The following is an 18,806-nucleotide window of genomic DNA, read 5'->3' as shown; positions in this document are numbered from 1 at the left end:
CTAGACTGAGCTGAGCATTTGATGCCAACCCCCCTGAAGCAGGGCATTTTTGATCCAGTGGGTTACAGAGGAAGGCAAATGGGGCGGGGAGAAGGGGTGAGGAGAGAGATGAGAAAAGGTGGGGAGAGAGGGCAGGAGAGAGAAGGCAGAAGTGGAGGAGGAGGAGGAATGGTTGGTTTGTAAGCACCAGAGTGTCACACAGGGGACAAGGGGGAGGAAAACAGGCAGGCACTGAGGAGACCACAGGGGAGTGTTGGGGATCCCTGTTGGCCTGCACAGCCCTGGTCAGCCTGCTAGGTACCTATTTTCCATCCCCATCGTGGCCCTCTGATAGAAGCACCTCTCTTTCACAAGCTCTCTGGCTTCAGACAGTGTAGGACGTCCCTCAGTGTAGGACGTCCCTCAGACAAAGTAGGAAGTCCCTCAGACAGTGTAGGAAGTCCCTCAGACAGTGTAGGATGTCCCTCAGACATGTAGGAAGTCCCTCAGACATGTAGGACGTCCCTCAGTGTAGGAAGTCCCTCAGACAAAGTAGGAAGTTCCTCAGACAGTGTAGGACATCCCTCAGACAGTGTAGGACGTCCCTCAGACATGTAGGAAGTCCCTCAGACAGTGTAGGATGTCCCTCAGACAGTGTAGGAAGTCCCTCAGACAGTGTAGGAAGTCCCTCAGACAGTGTAGGAAGTCCCTCAGACAGTGTAGGAAGTCCCTCAGACAGTGTAGGACGTCCCTCAGACAGTGTAGGACGTCCCTCAGACAGTGTAGGACGTCCCTCAGACAGTGTAGGAAGTCCCTCAGACAGTGTAGGAAGTCCCTCAGACAGTGTAGGTTGTCCCTCAGACAGTGTAGGAAGTTCCTCAGACAGTGTAGGTTGTCCCTCAGACAGTGTAGGACGTCCCTCAGACAGTGTAGGACGTCCCTCAGACAGTGTAGGAAGTCCCTCAGACAGTGTAGGAAGTCCCTCAGACAGTGTAGGAAGTCCCTCAGACAGTGTAGGAAGTCCCTCAGACAGTGTAGGACGTCCCTCAGACAGTGTAGGAAGTTCCTCAGTGTAGGTTGTCCCTCAGACAGTGTAGGACGTCCCTCAGACAGTGTAGGACATCCCTCAGACAGTGTAGGAAGTCCCTCAGTGTAGGAAGTCCCTCAGACAGTGTAGGAAGTCCCTCAGTGTAGGTTGTCCCTCAGACAGTGTAGGAAGTCCCTCAGACATGTAGGAAGTCCCTCAGACAGTGTAGGACGCCCCTCAGACAGTGTAGGACGTCCCTCAGACAGTGTAGGAAGTCCCTCAGTGTAGGTTGTCCCTCAGACAGTGTAGGAAGTCCCTCTCCCTTTCCCCCACTCATCTCTTTGTTCTGCCTCTCCTGTTCCTTGCCTGGAATAGGTGGACAAGCTGTCCACCCAGCTGGTGATGTGGGAGGCTGAGACAAGGATTTCCCCAGTCTCACCCAAGCAAACGGGAAGCTCACGTTTTTCCAAACTGCTTTCAAACTCTTGGAGATTCAGTTACTCCCTCACAGACCTCCAGTACCCTAAGGTGCTTTGCTAGCCTTGGGGACACAACAGTGACTAAGAAAGACACAATCTTCTGCCTTCATGGGGCCCGCAGGCTCATCGGGAAGTAGATATGGTCAGAGGTCAAGGGTAAGTTAGCCAATCTAAGTAGATCACAGCTCCCTAAATTGTGGGTCGTGATACTCTGGGGTGTTGTCAACTGGAATGGCACAGGGAGAAGACATCTGGCAACAGTAAAAGGTTTCTAAACATTCAATAACCAAAAATTCAACATAAATGCATAGTGACTCCTAGCTGCTCCTGACAGTCCTTGTGCACGTTGGGTTGAGTGACTTTACTATACTTGGTTCTGAACACATAACGAGTTGTTTATTCTGCATGGCTGTCCTGGCACATGTCACCAGCAAACACTGCCTGAGACACCTCAGCATTGATCTGGGACTTTACTGAACATACCAAGTTCTCTGCACTGACAGAAACACAGCTTAATTACTAAAAACAGAGACTAAATATTTCCTGTCATTTCTCAGCATGTAAATATCAAATTAGACCATTTGGATGGTGTTATACTAGAATGTTTGCTTTTAGAGGTTGATTTTTGAGTTGCTGATTAGTTTCATTTAAAAAATCATTAAATGAATTTTGGTTTGGGATTAGGATGGAGCTTCTACTAATTTCTAAAGTGGTCTTAAGCAAATGTCTACCTTTTTGTTCCACATATTTATGTAAATTGGCATCCTCAGCATTGATTATAAAATCAAGATATTGACCAACTGGAATATATTGAAGATGTTCTATGCCCTTTAGTATCAAATAGCCAAGATTTTTTTCCCCAAGGACAGGATTTTCCTATGTAGCCCTGGCTGTCCTGGAACTTGCTCTGTAGACCAGGCTGGCTTCAAAGTCACAGAGATCCGCCTGAGTACTGGGATTAAAGGTGTGTGCCACCACTGCCTGGCCCAATAGCTAAGATTTAATATTTTGTGGAAAAATAAACAAATCCATCCATTTTGTTGTATGCTAATTTGATTTCATCTTTAGCAGGTGATAAAATTATATGAATACCAAATAATTGTCTTAAAGTAAATTTCTTTATGGTTTGTTATCAGTGTCTGACTTATTTACTAATTTTACATGCCTGGATGGATGTCCAAGCTCCCTTAGAAACTTGTCAGGTAAACAGGGGTTCTGAGGACCTCATGAATTAAATGATGCTGGAGCCTGGGGTGAGGGAGCGAGAGGGCTTAGGGCTCTGACTGGCTTCCCATGAGTCTCTGAGGCCTTGAAACCAGAAATAAGTTATGTGTGCTCACCCTTTCCCCTGGGTGAATCTTTCAGAGGAGCTTGTGTTCCTTATTCTTAGTGTGCCACCCAGTTGCCCACAGTCCCTACACGTGGAAGGCTTCCCTGACCTGCTCTGTGCTCCAGACAGGACTAGTACTGTGAATATGTGGTCCAGAGCTCCCTTGCCCTTGCATCAGGTTGGGCTGGGCTGAGGCAGGAGTAAGGTCAGCCCTGCAGTAGACCAGATCTTGTCTGTCACCTTGGCTCCGCCCCAGCTGGGGCCATCTTGGCTATGTCACCTGACTAATTGGGTCTTTAAATAGCCCCTTTGCTATGTTCTCTTCACAATCCCTATTGAGCATGCCTGGTGTTCCCAGCTGAGTTGTTCCCAGGGTTCCTGAGCCCCAACGGATGATGCAATAGACCGTGTGGGCACACTTCCTCACGGCTGAGGAAAGCAGGCTAAAGACATGACTTGCTCAAGGTCATCCCAAGGCTAACTCAGAGTCTACTCTCCCCGTTCTGTCTGTCCCCTCCCCCGTCCCCCCATGGGCACAGCCTCCTCACCTGGGCAGTAGCAACGCAACACCCCAGGCTGAATCAGGGATGCGGGCACGGAGATCTGGTCAAACAGGCAACTGTAATTATTGCTGGCTTCTTGCCATGGGCCTGTGATGAGGACCTTCACTCCTCCCTGTAGAGAGAGAACAGAGATGGAGCAGTGCCACAGGGGAGAGGACGCTGCACAGGGGAGGCCCCTGCAGCGGCAGGCTTAGCAGGAGAGGGAGGGGTGAGGACCGCCGGCTAAGCATGCGGATTCCCAGCCGTACCCGGCAGCCCAATAAGTTGACTTCTGAGACATCCCTTCTAGGAGAAAGGCCTGCAGCTGTCCTGACCCCCAGAGGCCTTCCTCAGCTGGCACCCAGCACCCTGACACCGTCCTGTGTACCTCAGGGTTCCATGGCATTAGCTGCAAGCAAGACTTCTCATTGCCACTTTAGCCCATTGATGAACCTGGGAACCAGCCAGCAGGGTTCCCAGGAGAAGCAGGGAGGACACAGGAGACTTTCAGTCATGCATATAGGGAGAGGTGGCGGGGACTCAGATTTGAAAACAGCGTGGTCGTCCCCCTTACCCCCACAAGGGACAGATGTTCCTGCAGGAAACTGAAGGGAAGCCCAGGACCCCCAGGGTGTGGTAGGAGATGGCAAGGGGAGCAGCCCAGGAAGTGGGTGGGGTCAAGAACACCGAGAGAAAATGGAGTGAAGCAGTCAGAATTCAGAGACAGCTCTCAGACTGAGCTGAGGCCTGCTGTGTCGCTCAGGGTGCCTCGAGCTATGTAGACACGAAGAACGGCCCCTCGCTGGCACTCCTGCACCACACATGCAGGCAGCAGCCTGGAAGCCTGGCCAGGACCTCAGTAGACCTTCCTCAGCTCCAGTGCATGGAAAACTGTCTTCACAGACCCAGGGTGCCGGGTGAGACAGGATCAGAAAGGCTCGGCCCTCCCTAACCTGCTCTGGCCAGCGGGAATGCCCCAGAACAAGCAGCCTCATGTGGCTGCTCCCAGGAAAACCCATTCAGGGCCATTGTTCCCGTTTGTGATTAATGGCACCTCCTCTCTGTCTCTCTCCAGAGCCCCAGGTAGAGGAGGCTAGAGGTCCCCTACTTACGGCTTAGCCAAGAAGAGAGGCTGGTCATTCGGGAGGAAGGATGCTCTGCCCAGGGATGCAGAGGGCAGGGGCGCTGGCCTCTGGCTCTCCTGGCTAACCTTGGATAGACCCACCCTAGAGGCTCATCCACCCCACCCCCAAACAAGTAAACACCTTTTCCTGCAGGGGGGCGGAGAGCTGTGCTGGCCAGAGTGAAGAGCGCCACCTGGTGGCCTGGCTAGAGAAGGCTGAGAGGCGCTCCAGGAGCTGAAGCAAGGCTGAGGCCACCTTAGGAGCTGCTGCAGTGAGCCCTGACCTCCCCACGGCTCCAAGCCAGGCCCTTGCCCTCTGCTGCTATTAGACCTTGTCTCCTCTTCATTCTCTCATTCTCACCTGCTCCCCTTAACCCTTGCCTGTCCCTGCCCAGAGGGAGCTCCAAACTTCATACCCATCTTTGCTCTCAACCCCCCCCCCCAATGTTCCTTGGAACCCAGACTTAGGCCTTGGGCATAAGCAGCAGCAGGTATTGTTTACCATGGTGGTGTGGTGTTCTGGGGCTATGTGTGGCCCAGAGCCAGCAGAATTGCCCTTGGCCGGAAGGTACCCTCTTGTGCTGGCAAACAAACCTTCCTCTGGGTGGGGATGTCTAGCTAACTGTAGTGTCACCAAGATTTGGAGGCAGTGGAGAGAGCTCAAGACAGAATTCCAAAACCAGAACTCCCCTCCATCTTGGATTATTCATGTGTATATTTTTGCCTGCATGTATGCCTGTGTACCATGTGTGTGCTCGGTGCCCTCAGAGGTCAGAAGAGGGCATTGGATCCCCTGGAACTGGAGTTACAGATGGTTGTGAGCCACCACGCAGGTCCTGAGAATTGAACCCAGGACCCCCTGCAAGAGGAGCCAGTGCTCTTAGCTGCTGAACCTTATCCCCAGCTCCCACGTCTGTTCTGGTAACTGCGTGACCTCGGGCAAGCAGCCCAGTCCCTCTGATGACTGTGGTTTTAGCTGCCTCTCTTTTCCCAACAGCTCCATAAAGTCGATTCAGGGCCCTGTCATAGTGATGGTGTAGGAGTTGGAAGTGGCTGCCTGGGTGTGACGTCCTGCCCCGAGCCTGGTCCAACCATGAACCCCAGGAAATGGCAGAACACTGGCTTCAGAAGGTCACAGACAGTTACCACGTGAGGGGGCCCCTAATGGCCCTAATAACCGCAGTCCACGGCTGCTAGCGTGGCTCGGGGCTGCTGTGAGGGACAAAGAACTGCGGAGACGACTGGAGAACATCAAGACCTTCTCCATGGCAACTGCCGCAGGAAGCCTCAGCATCCATCAGTTCCAGGGACCGTTCCCATGGCAACCACTCGCCTGGCTGCACTGAATCATTTGTGATGTGTGGGTGCCTGACAGTTCTAATTGCAGCCTCTTCTGCCTGGTGTAGCAGGGGCTAGTGGCATAAGATGATGCAGGGGGGGGGCCTGGGGGGGGTGCTGTCTTCGGTCTATGTCCTGTGAGTCCTGAGATGAAGGGCCTTGAGTTCCAACGTACCCTGTACAGATGCTGAGGCACAGAGAGCCTCGGTGTTGTGTGTGTGTGTGTGTGTGTGTGTGTGTGTGTGTGTGTGTGTGTGTGTTTTCTATGTGTGTGGTGTGGTGTAGCGTATGTGCTGGGTGTAGTGGGGCATAGTGTGTGCCTTGTATTCTGGGTGAGATGTATATAGTATGCATATATTGTGTGTTCACTCTGTTTTTTGTGGTGTGTCTGTGTGTGTCTGTGTGTGTGTCTGTGTGTGTATTGGGGACTGGCTGAGAGGTGACCAAGTGGGTATTGTAGGAGACACGGGAGCAGAAGCAGGAGGACGCACACTCAGAAAAGAGCCAGTAGGCCAGGTTAGGCATGACATGCCTGGGAACCACTGAGGTTTAGAGCTGGTGGGGGTGGTATGCCAAGAGACCATATAGCCTGACTCCGTCTTTGTGACTTAAACCGAGGTCCCAGCTACAGGGCTTGCCAGAGAGTTCTCCCTGAGCTTGCCCTGTCATAGTGATGGGGTAGGAGTTGGAAGTTGGGGGGGGTAGGAGTTGGCACACTTCAAACTTATCAGCTGGCAGAGAAAGAAGGCACGACACCTGGAAATCATGCCCACAAGGGGTTTGTGAGGGGGGACAGTATCAGGAGGGAAGTTCTGCCTTCTTACAGAACTGGGTGACCACGCTATGGGCCTGGGGAGAGTGTCTTGGGTAGGAGAGCCTGGCAAGGAGGAAGCCACCTCGGAGGCTTCACCATGAGGTCCTGTTAGGCACAAAATTGGCTTTTTCCTCTAATCAAATTGATTCTGCTTTGCTTCCATTCCAGGGTGCCAGGAATTATGAGGGTTTCTGGAAAATCAGGGTTGGACATCCCTGACTACTCTTGCATTTGCCATCCTGGACTGCCCTCTGGTGGCGATCTGCTGAACTGACAGCCTTCTGGAGCCAGTCGAAGGCTGCATAGAACTGAGGGTGCCAGGATTGCAGGGGACCTCATCTCAGCAGGGGCTGGAGTGCTGGGCTGGGCGCACACTCTCAGGCCAGGGAACAAGGCCATCCTGCCTGCCAGGTGATATTCGTGGCCTGCAGCATGCCGTGTGCCTATAGGCTTGTATGAGGGCTGTTCTCCCAAGTCCTAAGACATAGCAGTGTCATGTCCAGTCTCTCTTCTGCGTAGACAAGGGAACTGGGGCCCAGAGGGTCAGAAGGCAGATAGGACCTTCCCAGAATACACGATAGTCTCATCTCTCCTCCCTGATCCCTCTAAACGGTTTCCCCAAGCCTCCTGGAGGAGGCTACCCAGTGGGTCTCTAGGTGTGAGAACAGTAGGAGGTACAAAGATGTATGTTCAGGAGAGCAGGGTGAAAGGTGAGACATACCAAGAGGAAGCCCAGTGGGATCCTTCTGGGTGCCTACCGAGGGGCTGGAGTGTGGCAGAGTGGAGGCAGGCAGGGCTGTCTTTGTCAGTCTTCAGAGACTCAAGGTCCCTTTGCTGCTTTCCGTTTTTTAATTTTATTATTTTTTTAATGTGTATGGGCGGTTTGCCTGCATGGTATTTGTGTGCCACATGTGTGCCTGTTGCCTGAATGGGCTAGAAGAAGGTGTTCAAATCTCCTGGGACTAGAGTTAAAGAGAGTTGTCAGCTTCTGCGTGGTTACTGGGAATTGAACCTGGGTCCTCTGGAAGAGCAGCTGGTGATCTTAATCGCTGAGCCATCTCTCCAGTTCCTTCATGGCTGCTATTTTAGAGACGGAGAAGGTGGCAGTTTCTCCAAGGTCAACTGAGTACAAGAGCAGAACCAAGCTTCACACTAGATCAGTCAGCCAGTTCCTGCCCCACGCTCCTGGCCATTCTCCCTACCATAGTGGTCTTACTGCTTCTATCACCATCCTGTGGACACTCGAGAGACTCATGGGCAACAGGTGTTCTGCCTACTAGCTATGGGCCAGCTTTCCAGGCTGTAGGTCCAGAGGCTGGGCTGCAGCCTGGGTCACTCTGATGCCTTTCTGACCTGGGGTTTTTTGACTCTGATGCCTTTCTGACCTGTTGGCTTTGCCAGGGGAGAGGACAGACGAACCTAGTCCCTGCCTTGGTCCCCTGCCTGTGGCCAGGGGACCAAGAGTTATGGGCAGTCACCCCTGGGGTAAAATGTCTGATACAGAGGAAGCGCTGGCATGGCCAGCAGATTTTCAAGCTCTGCCTCATGCAATCAAGGTGTTTAGGAGGTCTAGAGCCACACTGTCCCCTTCCTAGCCCATTCTATTTTAGTGTTCCTGAGGCAAGACCTGGGTATTCCTACAGTGTTTTTGGAGCAGCAGTCTCTAAGGTCAGCTTCTGGGAAATCAGCCCTTGGTGAGGGGTGCGCAGGCTGGATCCTGGGCCATATATCATGCTGATTTGGTAGATGGTGGAGTGTTCCAAAGTTGCACCCTCCCTGTCACCTTTGGTGGGAAGCTCCCCATTTGCTTTGGTGAAGTTGAGCTTGAGCCACAGGGAGTGATAACCCCATGACTCCGATGTTGGCAGGGGACAAAATGTGAGGGAAGAAAAGATAAAAGAAAGAAAAGCCAAGGTTGTGGCCAGAACACAGCAGATTGCTCTGGTCAGAGCTGGGAAGCAACTTGCCTCCTTGGGAGAACCCTGACTGGAAAACTCCTTGCTACAGTAAAGTCTGAGGGCCACCATGGGAGGGAACAGCTTTGTGTCTCCGGCCACAGCTCCATCCAAATGGCCACATGCAAACAAGCTTCCCAGGCTGCGCCATGGCACAGGTGAGGTGGGCGCTAGGGCGGCGTGTGGTGTGGTTGCACCTGAAGCTTACCTCTGGGTAAGACCACTCTGGGGAGTAGTCAGTCACCATGAACACCCGTCCGCTCTGCTGCAGCAAACCCAGAGTGCCCTGGGCGGAGGCAGCCGAGACTACCTCGGCGACATGCATGTAGGCCATGGTGCCAGCCCCGCCCTCGGCGCTGCTCAGCTGCAGGCTGCCCTGTTGGGGGCTGCAGCAGGGAATACACATCTCCGCCTGGGTGAAGGGTGCACGCGCCCCATCTTCTGACTGCGAGAGTGCAGCACTGTCCCCCGACACCAGTTGGTGCCCGTAGATTGCACCACTGCCCCCCTCTACAGAGATGAAGTCATTGATCAGGTCTGAGAACTGATTGCTGAAGGAGATGTCAAAGTGGTCCAGGCTGAGCTCCATATTAGAGGTGTTGCCCAGGCTGGGCTGGGCCACTGGGTAGAGTCCCTGCACCACATTGCTCGGGAGGATGGGGACACCTGCACTGCGGATCACCCCGTTGGTCTCTGGTTGCAGGTAGTGCTCAGAGCCACAGGCCTGCAGCTCCCCAGACTTGAGGAGGACCTCACTCCCTTCAGCTGCCTGCGAGGTCTCCATGGTAACCTCCCCTTCTGCTGTCATGGCCTGGAAGTTGGCCTGGAATTGCATGAGGTGCAGGGAGGAAGTAGACTCTATCCGCGTTTCCACATGGCCACTGCAAGAGCTGGTTTGGGATGAGGCCTCCGTTTTCACCGTGGGCATCACAAAGGTGGCCCCAGAGTCGCTCAGGCTGCTGTGGGTATTCTGCTCGAGGGGAAGGGGTTTGCTGGCATCCTGCAGGAAGAAGCTGGGGGAGGGGGTCTGGTGGATGTGGGGGCTGTGGCCCGTCTGGCTGAAGCTAGACGCGTAGTCCTTGTTGGAGTCTATGGCACTGAAGTCCATCTGTTCAAGGGTCGTGCTGGGACTCAGGCCACCACCGGAAGGCAGGAGGCCGGATCCTGCGGTCAGGGTAAGGGAACTGGACGCTGCAGCTACCGCTGAGGAGGAATATGCCGCCTCTTTGGCCATCTGCTGCTCAAAGGAGGTGTCTTCGGTCTTGATCTCCTTGGTGAGAACGCTGGTGAAGCCAAAGCCCCTCTCCGAAGGCGGCGAGTGCCGGATATTGGTGCTAACCATCTCAGTTTTTAGGCCCCCACCCCCGTATGTCTGGCCCTGCTTTGGATTATTGAGGAAACAGTCGGGGTCAAAGTTCATGGTGGTTTCTGGAATCTTCCGGCCACCATCAAGGGTGGTGGAGAGGACCAGCTCTTCGGACACATTGCCGGGCAGCATGGACAGGCTGTCTGAGCTGCCCGTGGTGGGGAAGGCAAACTTGTGGCCGTCGGAACTTACAGCCAGGACAAGGCCCTGAGAGGCATCGGGCGAGAGGAGGTGGTGGTTGGGGCCGGCGGTGGGGGACATGGTGTACACAGCCTCATTAGTGACCTCAGACATGAACACTGTGGCACTTTGGGACAGTCCCCCCATCACAGAGGCCACCGCCATGCTGGACACACCTGTGACAACTGGGCTGTCTACCATGTCTGGGTCGCTGTTGAGTCCGCTGCTGATGGACACCGGGGAGCTCTGGGTGGTGTCAGGGACCTCCACCTGATTGGTGGAGGAGACCTCCGTGCTGTTCTGGTGTAGCAGCGCTGGCTTGGCCACCTTGCCATTCCTCTTTTCCCGGCTTGTGCTCCTGCCATGGCTGGGTTCGTGCTTGCCTTCTGACACGTCATTGTGTTGCACCTCCGAGTGGCCCCCGTAGCCCCCAGCCCGTGGCTCCACCTTCGGTGAGATGATGCGGTGTTTGGCACTGTTACACTTATGATGCCCGCTGCTGCCCGCTCCTGTGGAGATGGGAGCACAACACACACACACACAGTCATACATACACACACACGTGTACACACACACACACAGGCATACATACGCACACACGTGTACACACACACACACAGGCATACATACGCACACACGTGTACACACACACACACAGGCATACATACGCACACACGTGTACACACACACACACAGGCATACATACGCACACACGTGTACACACACACACACAGGCATACATACGCACACACGTGTACACACACACACACAGGCATACATATGCACACATGTACACACACACAGAGGCATACATATGTACACATGTACACACACACAGGCATACATATGCACACATGTACACACACACACAGGCATACATATGTACACATGCACACACACACACAGAGGCATACATATACACACATGTACACACACACATTCATACATATGCACACACGTGTACACACACACAGAGGCATACATATGCACACATGCACACACACATACATACATATGCACACATGTACACACACATTCATACATATGCACACACGTGTACACACACACACAGAGGCATTCATATGCACACATGTACACACACACAGAGGCATACATATGCACACATGCACACACATTCATACATATGCACACACGTGTACACACACACACAGAGGCATTCATATACACACATGTACACACACACAGAGGCATACATATGCACACATGCACACACATTCATACATATGCACACACATGTACACACACACAGAGGCATTCATATACACACATGTACACACACAGAGGCATACATATGCACACATGCACACACACATACATACATATGCACACATGTACACACACATTCATACATATGCACACACGTGTACACACACACAGAGGCATACATATGCACACATGTACACACACACATTCATACATATGCACACACATGTACACACACACACAGAGGCATACATATGCACACATGCACACACACATTCATACATATGCACACACGTGTACACACACACACAGAGGCATACAATGCACACATGTACACACACACATTCACACATATGCACACACGTGTACACATACACACACAGAGGCATACATATGCACACATGTACACATACACACAGAGGCATACATATGCACACATGTACACACACACATTCATACATATGCACACACGTGTACACACACACAGAGGCATACATATGCACACATGCACACACACATACATACACACACACAGGCATGAAGTCAGAGCTGGGACTTTGGCTAATTCTTTCCCCAAGAGCTAGAACCCTCTGCAAAGTCCCCCGTCCAGACCCCAGGCAGGACAGACCACAATCCTTGGCACTTGGCATCTACTCCCAGACCTGGAGCTCTATGTGACCATCCTGCAATGGCCAAATGCTTTGGACCTATTGCTCTTTTTTCAAAAGCAGCTGGATGTGGCATGTGGAAAGCCAGGGGGTGGGGGTGGGGTGTCTTTTTTCCAGGAAAATCCCCTTCACCACCACAGACAGACACTGCCCATCTGGAAAGATACCCTCTGACCCAGAAGGCTCTTCCCGGGGACTGTGGCTGTGTCTCCATGCCCAAGCCAACTTCTCACACCCTTGTTCTGGGGACCGGAAACCAGAGGCTAACCCAGGGAGGTGGGGGATGGGCCCTTCTCCAGGCCAGCTCTCTGATCCTAGAATCAGAAGCATTCTGGACTCTGCTGCAGGGTGAGGACCTATTTAAATCTTTCATTGCATTATGTCTCTGTATGTGTGAATGGGGAGGAATGCCTGGGCCATGGCATTGGTGCAGAAGTCAAAGGACAACTAACATGAGTTGGGTCCCTCCATCAAGTAAGTTACAAACCCAGGGTATCGGGCTTGGTCACAAAGCACTTTCGCCTCCTGAGCCATCTGGCCAGCCCAACATGAAGGTATCTGAGGTGACCCTCAGTTAAGCCAGGTCCTGTCCTCAACTCTTTGGGTGTGGTGACATTTTGTTTGTGGTCTAACAAATAAAGCTTGCCTGAAAATCAGAGAAGCAAAGCGGCCAGCCACTAGAGAGTTCTCACCTCTACCAGTGCTCACTGCTCTCCACCAAATCTCAGGCTCACTGAGCTCCTGTCTACTCCGGTCTTATATTCCTCTCTAGTGCTGGGATTAAAGGCGTGGGATCCCAAGTTCTGGAATCACCTTTGTGTGAACTCTGTTTCTCTTTTAGACTGGATCAATTTTGCGTAGCTCAGGGTGGCCTTGAACTAACAGAGATCTGTTTAGTGCTGGGATTAAAGGTGTGTGCCACCACTGCCTGGCCTCTATGGCTTGTACTCTGATCTTCAGGCAAGCTTTATTAATTGGATCATAAACAAGATATTGCCACATTTGGGACCTTCGCATCTTCAGGAATCACTCCTTCTACTCTGTTAGACAAGGGTCATTTTGCTTTTGAGAAAAAGGCAAATTCTTCCTGATTCTGTTTCAGGCTCACCATCTAGACTCCCAAATGTATTATGAAGCTTTCACAGAGCAGTGACCCAGCTGATTGATGGAAGCTTCTAATGAAGATGGGCAAGGGAGAGAAGAGCCCACCCCACAAAGCAAACGCCATGGTTAGAAAAGCAGAGGCGTTAGGGAGGAGTATAGGATACCTCCCCCTCCTGGAAGAGACAGAGGCTAACGACAGGTTTGGCTTGAGTGGTCCCAGACTCAGGCAGATGCTGACAAACCTCAGAGCTGGCTTACTAGAGCCTCCTGCTGGAGCTTCCTAGGGACACTTGCAGTGAGTGTATGGAGGTCTAGGCCCCAAATATCTCTATTTTCCTGGTGCAGCTGTGTGTTTTTCCTTGTCCCTATTGCCTCACTGGAAACTGCTCTCTCTTGTCCAAAGCAGGCTATGATTCTGGGGGGGGGGGCAGGACCAGGTTGAAGGGTCTACTGCGCCCCCTTAGCTGCTGTGACATCAACTGGTTCCTAGTCTCTTCCCTTTCTGGATAGGATAGGAGGGCCCCCTTTACCCCAGTACTACCTGCTCTCTAGGACCCCCAACTCAGGTCTCCATTCACAGGACAGGGTACCGCATGCCTCAGAAACCTCTTATTCCTTTCCTCGCTGGATTGGACAGCAGTGTCCCGTCCCCCATCCTCCAACTGCGCCCAGTGCAACCTGGCTTCTAGATATGCCTGCCCACCCCTTTCCTCACTGGGCAGGAGAGCAGAGCCCACCACCTGGTACCCAGTACCATATGCCCCCCAGGGGCCCCAGCTCACCCAGGCTGCCGGTGCAGAGGCAGTTGTGGGTCCGAGGCTGGGGCTTGGTCTGGTGGCTGTCAAGGATCTGCTGTACCAGCTGCTCCACTGAGAAGCCTGAGCTGCTGTTCCCATTGCTGCAGGTCCACTTGATACCATGGACTGGAGAGAGAGAGAGAGAGAGAGAGAGAGAGAGAGAGAGAGAGAGAGAGAGAGAGAGGAGAGAGGGAGAGAGGGAGAGAGGAGAGGTGTGTCAGGGCTGCTAGTGATGGGGCTGTCCTGGGGAGGTGGTGTTGGGATTTCTGAAAGGCAGGCTCTAGGACCGATTTGGGAGGCCAAGCTAGCCACCAAGCCTCTGCTCTTTTAGGAGCTCTGAGCTCTTCCTTGCTTTCCTCCCTTTGCTGAATGGGGGAGTAGTTTTCACTTAAAGGCACTGAGATGGCTCTCTGGGGGTGGGGAGTTCCCAAGAGGAGGTGAGAAACAAGGACGGGGTGAAAGACAGGAAGTTTGGGAGGTACGGAGGTACGTCCACAGGTACGGAGGCTGTAAGTCTTTGTGCAGACTTACAGGGCAGTAGTGGGAGGGTTTGTGAGCAGGGCTGGGGAGCATGTGTGGAGGGGGCTCTCCCCCTACAGGAAGGCTTCAGCTTCCCACCCTCCCACACTACTGTGCTCCAAAGGGAATCTCAAGAGAGGCTGGAGTGGGAACAGGACCGATAGCCCACGATCCTGAGTGTAGGGGACTCAGTCCCAGTTCTAATTGACAATTCACCATCCTTACAGCTGCTCTGGGACTTTGGCTCACTCCTGGGTGTCTGCAGTCCCTGGAGTTGGGGTGAAGAGCCCAGAAAGAGGTTTCTACCTGCTTGGCAGGATGAGATTGGACAGACCCCTAAGACACCGGACATGCCCTGTTGAGTGTGTGGAGGGGGCAGACCTTACCGAGAGAGTTGAGCCCTGAGCATGGCCCCACCCACTCGGGTGTCTCAGACAGTAAGCCCACAGCATTGGGGCTCCAGGGAGAAGGTGAGAGTACATGAGAACAAGGCAGGGAGGTGGCTATCAAGCATGGGGACACCCGAAGGGCTCCAGAATGCAGCCATAGGGCGTGTCTAAGCTATAGGACAGGGAGGAGTTGGGCCAGGCTCACACCTGGGTTTGAGGCAGGGGTTGGATCTCCTGTGAACTCAAGGTGTATTAGTTTGCCTCCTTGAGTCCACCTCCTTGTCTATAAAGTTAAAGTGGGAACCGACTAGGGAGTGCCTCACCAACCAGCCAGGAGGTTGTGTTAACTGAACAAAGAATAGCATTGTCACATCTGTCAGTGGTGAGGACAGTGTTGATGGTGACGCGGACGAAGCAGGTGGTGATAGCAGTGCCCTTGGATGTGGCTGAGGCCCACAGAGGTCTGTGATGGAAGCTTCAGACAGCTCAGACCCCTGGCAGACCCCACAGGTGTTCATTCACCTCGTCACCTTTCCTCATCACATCCATGGTGGGTTTTTCAAGACAAGAAGCCAGGTGCGTGGCTGTGCTCTGGTGGGCATTTCCCCGGCTGTCTTCTTTTTGGGCTCCTCTGGCCCACATGGCCAGGTGATGGCCATCCTCCTTGTCCTTTACTGCTCTGAGGGTCTTCAGGGACTTGCCTCCCATATCTTCTGATGTCCCCAGTGAGTTCCAGCTTCTGGAGGGTCGGAGACGATGAGACTAGGTGTCCTTTGCTGCTAGTCTGCCTGTCTGTCTAGCCTTGGAGATGCCCTTCCTGTTGAGAGCTTTATGGAGCACCTGTGCAGCACGATGGATGGTGTTTGTGGTCCATTCTGCAGCAGGTGGGGGGAGGGAGCTCTGTTCTTGGGTTCCCTGTGTGTGGCAACGGGAATCCCTACAGATCTGGGAGGCTTTAGATCTTGCTAATTAAACCCATTTGGGTTTCTTCTTTCTGAACATCATGTCCCCAGAATGTTTCCAGAGGCTGGAAAGTATGGCCCAGGCCAGGGGTTGCCATGCCTCACCACAGCTGTGGTGTTTCCTTTTCAAATTATCCTCTGTCTGAAGTTCCAGCACACAGGCTGGACAGCAGCAGGAGCATGTTGGGCATGGGCCAGGCCACTTACCACCACTCCAGATTCATTTCACAGATGAGGAAACAGGCTGGGGGAGGGGGGGTGACAGCACACACCATATCCAGGAGCCGGAGGTAACATGGAAACTTTCCTGCTCCCGGGAATGTGTGACAGCCTGTACCAGCTGCATGTCCCCTTCACTGTACCAAGACCTTGATATTGTGAGGCTGAAGTGTTTCAGAAATGTTTTAAAGCTCCTACAGTGTGTGTGTGTGTGTGTGTGTGTGTGGGTGTGTGTGCGCGCGTGCCTGTGTGTGTGTGTGCGCGCGCGCGCGCGTGCCTGTGTGTGTATGTGTGTATATGTCTGTGTGAGTATATGCGTATGAGTGTGTGTGTAAGTCTGTGTGAGTATGTATGTATGTATTTTTGTGTATGTCTGTGTGAGTATGTGTCTGAGTGTGTGTGTAAGTCTGTGTGAGTGTGTGTCTGTGTGAGTATGTTTGTATAAGTGTGTCTCTGTGTGTATGAGTGTGCCTGTGTGTATGAGTGTGCCTGTGTGTATGTGTGTGTATGTGTATGTGTGAGTGTGTCTATGTGTGTGAGTGTGGATATGTCTGTGTGAGTGTGTGTATGTCTGTGTGAGTGTGTGTATGTGTGTGTGAGTGTGTATGTCTGTGTGTGAGTGTGTGTGCATGTGTGTGTCTTTATGTATGTGTGTGTGAGAGTATGTATGTGTATCCTTAAATGCCATCAAGATAGAACCCATAACTCTGTCCTGACCCTGATCCAGCAAGAAAGGCCAAGAAGGAGGCCTTGCATCAGAGCATCCACTATGGGAACCTGGAGCAGGCGCCAATTGCAAAGCCATGTTCTTTGGGGACTCCCCTCCCACTTACTTGAATTTGGCTTCTAGAGAGATGAGTGTTTTCAGGGAAACTCCATAGTTTCGAGTCACATGTCAGTCCTAGATCATGCTTGGTTGGGCGGGCTTGCTAAGCGTCCCTGGGGCTGGTGGCATCTTCTGAGTCTCACCGGCTCCCCTTGCGGCATATCTCATCCCTCTGCCTCTTGCTTTCTTCCTTATGTTGTGGAAGTTATAAAATGAAAACCCGGCAGAGGGTGACAGATTGCAAGCAGCGAATTTCTGGATGCTTAATGCAAATTACCTAGTGTCTTAGTAGATCCAATATGCAGATTGTCCCCTCCTCTGTCTGGGGGAGGGGGAGAAAAGCCCCCTCCTTCAGGGTGGGGAGTTGTTAGTACTGAATATCAAATACTATCAAGACGGCTTTTAACATGTCATGCTCGGCTTCCCGACACGAAATGAATCAGTGGGAAAGGAGATTTCTACTGTGGAAGAAAAAAATGTGTTTTGAAAGGAAGGTTCATAATTGCACAGGGCACTTGCCACTCACCACCCCTGCCCAAGGCCTACACCCTTGCAATGACAGCAACAACAGGGAACCCAGCAAGTGCCCTCCATCAAATGCAAGGTCACAATGGGGCCCAGAGAGGAAAAAGAGGGAAGGCCAGGAAAAGAGCCCCACTGGCTCTGGGTCACATCCACTCCCTCGTGGTCATTTTTTGTTCCTCCTGGCTTAGGAAGATGCCCCAGCTTGAGAAATGACCTCAGGCAGAGGGATCCTCTCTTCAGTCCTCCATACATGGAGCCTGGGAGGTGGGCCCTGGCCTGGTCAAGGGGTAGCAGAGAACCTGAGTCCCCAGGAAGGCAGGGACAGGGACTGTCAAAGAGGGAGCAAAGCAGGCATGAGTGGGTAAACTGGTCCTAGTGCAGGCCTTCCCAGGACAGGGACAGCAGGGAGGCCACACTGACTACAGGAAGCAGATGCTGAGACATTAAAGGACTCCATCTTGTGGCTTCTTGCTGAGTGTTCTGGGGGCCCTGAGCTGCCTGCTGAGAGGCTGTGTGAGGACCTGTGGTCAGAGAGGCAGCTAGGGGTGACTGTCAGAGAAACCCATTACCTTATACCATTGCTGACCTGGCCTGTCAAGACGCTCTCCCTAATCAGAACCAGGGCACAACAGCTTCCAACCACTACAGATAAATGAAACCAATGACAGCACAGGGCTGTGCTCAGAGAGACAGTTGGCTATCGGCTGCCATGAGTAGAGTCAGTGAAACGGGGAGGAAAGGGCTGGTGAAGGTGAGAGACTTCATCCTGACATGGGCAACTGCCAGCCAAGGGCATCCTGGGCATGGCAGCTCCATCCATGAATCTCCAGAGAAGTGGAACACATGGACCACTCAGCTGAAGCACATTTTCCCCTCTGATGAACTGAATGTTGATCCCCCCATGGCTACACATGGACCCCCCGAATAAATCTATAAGAAAGTCATTAATAGATGAGGTCATAGGACTTCATGCCATAGGCAGACAGAACCGAAGTGCTTGCAGGCAGAGAGAAACCATGTGAGGTCACAAGACTGAGGACAGTCAGAAAGGGGCCAGAAGTCAACCTCAAGGTCACCTTGACTTTGGCCTTCCAGTCTCCAGAACTGGGGACAGCAGGCTTCCGCTGTGTACACACCCCAGTCAGTGATGCTCAGACCCCAGTCAGTGGTGCTCACACCCTAGTCAGCGGTGCTTACTGGGAGGAGCTGGGGAAGCAGGGGGCAGTAGGGAGGAACTGGGGGGAAACAGGCAGGATCTGGGAGATCAGGAAGTATAGGGGGTAGCTGGGAGAGCAGGGAGGGTAGGGAGAGCAGGGAGGGTAGGGAGAGCAGGGGGAGTAGGGAGAAGCTGGGAGAGCAGGGAAGGTAGGAAGAAGCTGGGAGAGAAGGGGGACTATGGAGGAGCTGGGGGAGCAGGAAGGAGCTGGGAGAGAGGGGGAG

The 18,806-nt window shown here is 52.9% G+C and overlaps 1 protein-coding gene across 1 annotated transcript in view; it reads right to left on the bottom strand.

The window, feature by feature from the left end:
• Positions 1 to 18,806, bottom strand: part of LOC100762490 (calmodulin-binding transcription activator 1) — an 831,381-nt gene that overhangs the window by 75,562 nt on the left and 737,013 nt on the right. The window contains exons 8-10 of the mRNA XM_027398331.2: positions 13,912 to 14,052; positions 8,796 to 10,642; positions 3,364 to 3,490 (exon numbers count right to left, since the gene is read on the bottom strand). Coding sequence (XP_027254132.2) covers positions 3,364 to 3,490; positions 8,796 to 10,642; positions 13,912 to 14,052 — 2,115 coding nt within the window. The remainder of the gene's footprint in view (positions 1 to 3,363; positions 3,491 to 8,795; positions 10,643 to 13,911; positions 14,053 to 18,806) is intronic.

Source organism: Cricetulus griseus, chromosome 2, assembly GCF_003668045.3.
Source record: "Cricetulus griseus strain 17A/GY chromosome 2, alternate assembly CriGri-PICRH-1.0, whole genome shotgun sequence".
Classification (NCBI taxonomy): Eukaryota; Metazoa; Chordata; class Mammalia; order Rodentia; family Cricetidae; genus Cricetulus; species Cricetulus griseus.
The sequence above is the reverse complement of the archived record's forward strand: the minus strand, read 5'-3'. Positions and strand labels throughout refer to the sequence as shown.